Raw genomic sequence first — 3,625 nt, 5'->3', positions numbered from 1 at the left:
ATGCATCCTGATAAAGTTCCCTTGGCCTTTGTAATTAAAATAGCCCCCCATCATGACATACCCTTCACCATACATAGCGATAGGCATGGGGAACTTTTCATAAGATCATCTCTCAATGCAAATCAAACCAGCTATAAAGATAACTGAAATAACCCCATGCCAATCTCTATGTATGGTGAAGGGTATGTGACGATGTGGGACTATTTTAATTCCAGAGACCAGGGGAACTTTGTCAGGATGCACAGTATCCTGGATCTATGAAATAACTGGCCTTTAAAAATAAAAATGCTCCAGACTCTAAACTTATGCAAGCCACTGTATGTGTATTCTATGTGTGTCTGTGTATTGTACATTATTTATAAAAAAAAACCTACAAAACTTCTAACCACAGAGAAGCATTTAAGAGATAAAAAGGAGAAACATTTAACAGCGATATTAAACAAACACAGATGAATGGATGAAAGGTCTGTAATGGGACAGGAGGAGGGTGGCTCCATGACGCCTCCAAGTGGCAGAGAAGAGTACTGCTTCTACCCATCTGTCCTCCACTCTCACTAACAGGTGCACCTGGTCACACCTGTGTTTATGGTCAGGAAAGTTAAAACTAGAAATGAATATGCATTTCCCAATATCATCAGAGCAGACTCATCCATTGTCTGTGCTGATATGTTGATTTGGTTGCCATTTGCTTGAGATGTTTAATAATTATCTACGTCTATGACTATGAAACAGAATTTTTTTTTTTCTTTCAAACAACGCTTTTACACATAAGTATGAATTTGTGTGGGTATCAATGACTTTGACATAAAATAATCCTAGATTTTGAATAAGCTGTGGTCACATCAGGGGTTAGTAGGCTAAGTCACTCATGCCTATTATTTGGGTGAAGTCAGATATCAACTAATAAACATTGGTACACTAAAGATGGCTCCATCCCTAAAGCTCAGATATCATCATCATCTGCTACTGTAGTTCCACAGATATGTAAATTTGTGTTTTGTTTGAGTGATGGTGACAGATTTCTTCATTTAAGGAGTTAATTGAAAAAGCAGTTTTGAGGGCGCCTGCACACCTGGTTGAGCGTGCCCTGTCCTGTCTAATAAAGGCCTAAAATGCCCCAAAAATACTCCTTAAAAAAAAAACATGTGGTCAAATAAATGAATAATAACATGTTGTGAAGCAATCAATGGGCGAATGTTAATGTGGTGTAGCTTGGGCATTTGGCAGTGGTAAATTAACTCCAACATATCCGCTTTCAAGGAGGCTGTCCTGAATGTGAACAAAAATGTGCGAGAGAGAGTGTGAGAATGAGAGTGTGTGTGTGTGTGTGTGTGTGTGTGTGTGTGTGTGTGTGTGTGTGGTGTGTGTGTGGGGGGGGGGGACATTCTGCAATTAAAGTTATGGACGCCGGCTATATTGCCTTTCCCTCTCTCTTGTTGCTTGAAAAGCATTCTGGTCAGCGTGACGTTAACAGCAGGGACATAAACCTGGATTTCGGGCGAACACGTAGGGGGCCGGTGTTTATTACACACTGCAGACAGACAAGAGATGGGACAGATGTCGATGTCAGCACAAAAAAAAGGATGGATATGGTTTGAAGTGCAATAAAACTCATGATATTTTAAGCTTGGGAAGAACAAGGTCTCCATTCATGCTGCACTGCAAGAATGCACTGCAACAAGAGATATGCTAATGCTAGGGATCATACGGGCATTAAGCTGATGGCGATTTATCCTGCAGCCATGGCAACAACTCCTGTGAAGATGAGATTATAGAGAGCAGTATATCCATTTCTTTTCTCGATTCTTCAATAAAACTCAGAGGATTCTGCTGTTTCATTCACTTTGTTTTTTGATGCCACTGACTTCAGCTCGTCACCAGCTCCGTTTCAATGAATTGGAGTATTTTCTTTGGCCAGTCGTATTTTTACATGTGGAGCCAGCGTGTTCAACAGGAGGGACACCTCGCTGCCAAGTTATGTGGCATGAAGCTAAACGGGAATAAAAATAGGGATGTATGTGTAGTGGAAGAGTGGGGGGATGCCAGAGAGACAGAGAGAGAGAGAGAGAGAGAGAGAGAGAGAGAGACAGAGAGAGACAGAGACAGAGACAGAGACAGAGAGAGACAGACAGACAGACAGACAGACAGACAGACAGACAGACAGACAGACAGACAGACAGACAGACAGACAGACAGACAGACAGACACTTTAAACCTGAAATCTGCTTGTTAAGAATGTAATCATCCTTCTCACTTCCTTCAAGTGGCCAAAGCCGGACTTAATGCTGCTTTATAGTTGCGTGTGTTTTTATAGCCCCTGTGAATGTCACAGAACGTAAAGTGGAGATAAGAATCAGGAGCGATCAAATAAACAGTCGGCATGTCGGCAAGTAAACATTACAGCAGAGTTGACAGCAGGTAAATAAACAGTCAAAGTTGCTCTCATTATATGACAAACCTAAAAAGAGACTAGAAGCTTCCTTTAAAAAGCACATACACAAAAATAGTCATAAGCAAACACTGACATACTTACACACAAGTCCACTGCAGCATCAATCATGTTTTGTCCAATGACCGGTGTAAACGTGTGAAATAAATGTGCAGACATGAGCGAAATATGTGTACACGAGCATGTCAGACCAAAGTGCTTCATGTGTGATCGCATTTGAATAGCTTTTCTTTACCTGAGAAACACAAAGGAGCTTACATTCATAACACATTAATTACACTTTAATGGCGTTGCAAAGTAAGATCATTGAAACTTCCCCCTGAGGAAGATAAAAGAGCCCACATAACAATATTTTGGAGGAGAAACTCTGAACTTTTCAGCCAGACCCTATAAAGCAGCAGTTACCAGACGTAACATCAACATGGCGTTAAAACCTAAATGTAAAAGTACGTTGCTATATTAGGCTAATAACCTACTTGATTGGTTCCAGTGTAGCAACAGTTTCATGGAAAACAAAATCTCATGTCAGGCAAAGAAATCCTGTAATGGACCCACTGGAAAAGGAACTCCAGCTTGAAATGAAACCCAGCAGACATCCATCCATCCTTCCTCTCTTCCCTACCTGAGACTGCTGGAAGAGTATTGCCCTCTCTGGGTCGATGCCACAGGCCAGCAGGCTGGCTGCCATGTCCAGGATGTTGCTCTTGAGTTGTGCCGGGTCCTGAGGCTGCGTGATGGAGTGTAGGTCCACTATGCTGTAGAGCACTGAAGGATACTGGTTCTGCAGGGCCACCCAGTTCTCCAGGGCACCCAGATAGTTGCCTAGGTGGGGCACCCCAGTTGGCTGGATCCCAGAGAATACGCGCCCACATCCCGGAGGCTCCTGGAGAAGAGGAGGAGCATGCTTAGGGTTATTTGCACTTGTAAAATAAAGATGTTCTGTCAAAAGTTTTTCATGCGATTTCCTTAAAGTGTTCATATTACATATTAATAAATTATAATTATTATTAATTTTCAAGTTCATAATTGTATTTAGAGGTTGTACCAGCATAGGGTCACATGGTTTACACATTTGTACACGTGTTTTCTGTTGGAGATGGTAAGTCCCTTTGGGGTGGACTTTGGGCTATCACTATAGACCTATTACAAAAAAAATAATATATATATATATATATA

General features: G+C 41.5%; 1 protein-coding gene across 1 annotated transcript in view; it reads right to left on the bottom strand.

Moving 5' to 3' along the window:
- The window catches only part of wars2 (tryptophanyl tRNA synthetase 2, mitochondrial), a 26,028-nt gene that overhangs the window by 9,866 nt on the left and 12,537 nt on the right, over positions 1 to 3,625 (bottom strand). The window contains exon 2 of the mRNA XM_032516779.1: positions 3,072 to 3,332. Coding sequence (XP_032372670.1) covers positions 3,072 to 3,332 — 261 coding nt within the window. The remainder of the gene's footprint in view (positions 1 to 3,071; positions 3,333 to 3,625) is intronic.

This window comes from Etheostoma spectabile, chromosome 5, assembly GCF_008692095.1.
Source record: "Etheostoma spectabile isolate EspeVRDwgs_2016 chromosome 5, UIUC_Espe_1.0, whole genome shotgun sequence".
NCBI classification, from domain to species: Eukaryota; Metazoa; Chordata; class Actinopteri; order Perciformes; family Percidae; genus Etheostoma; species Etheostoma spectabile.
The sequence above is the reverse complement of the archived record's forward strand: the minus strand, read 5'-3'. Positions and strand labels throughout refer to the sequence as shown.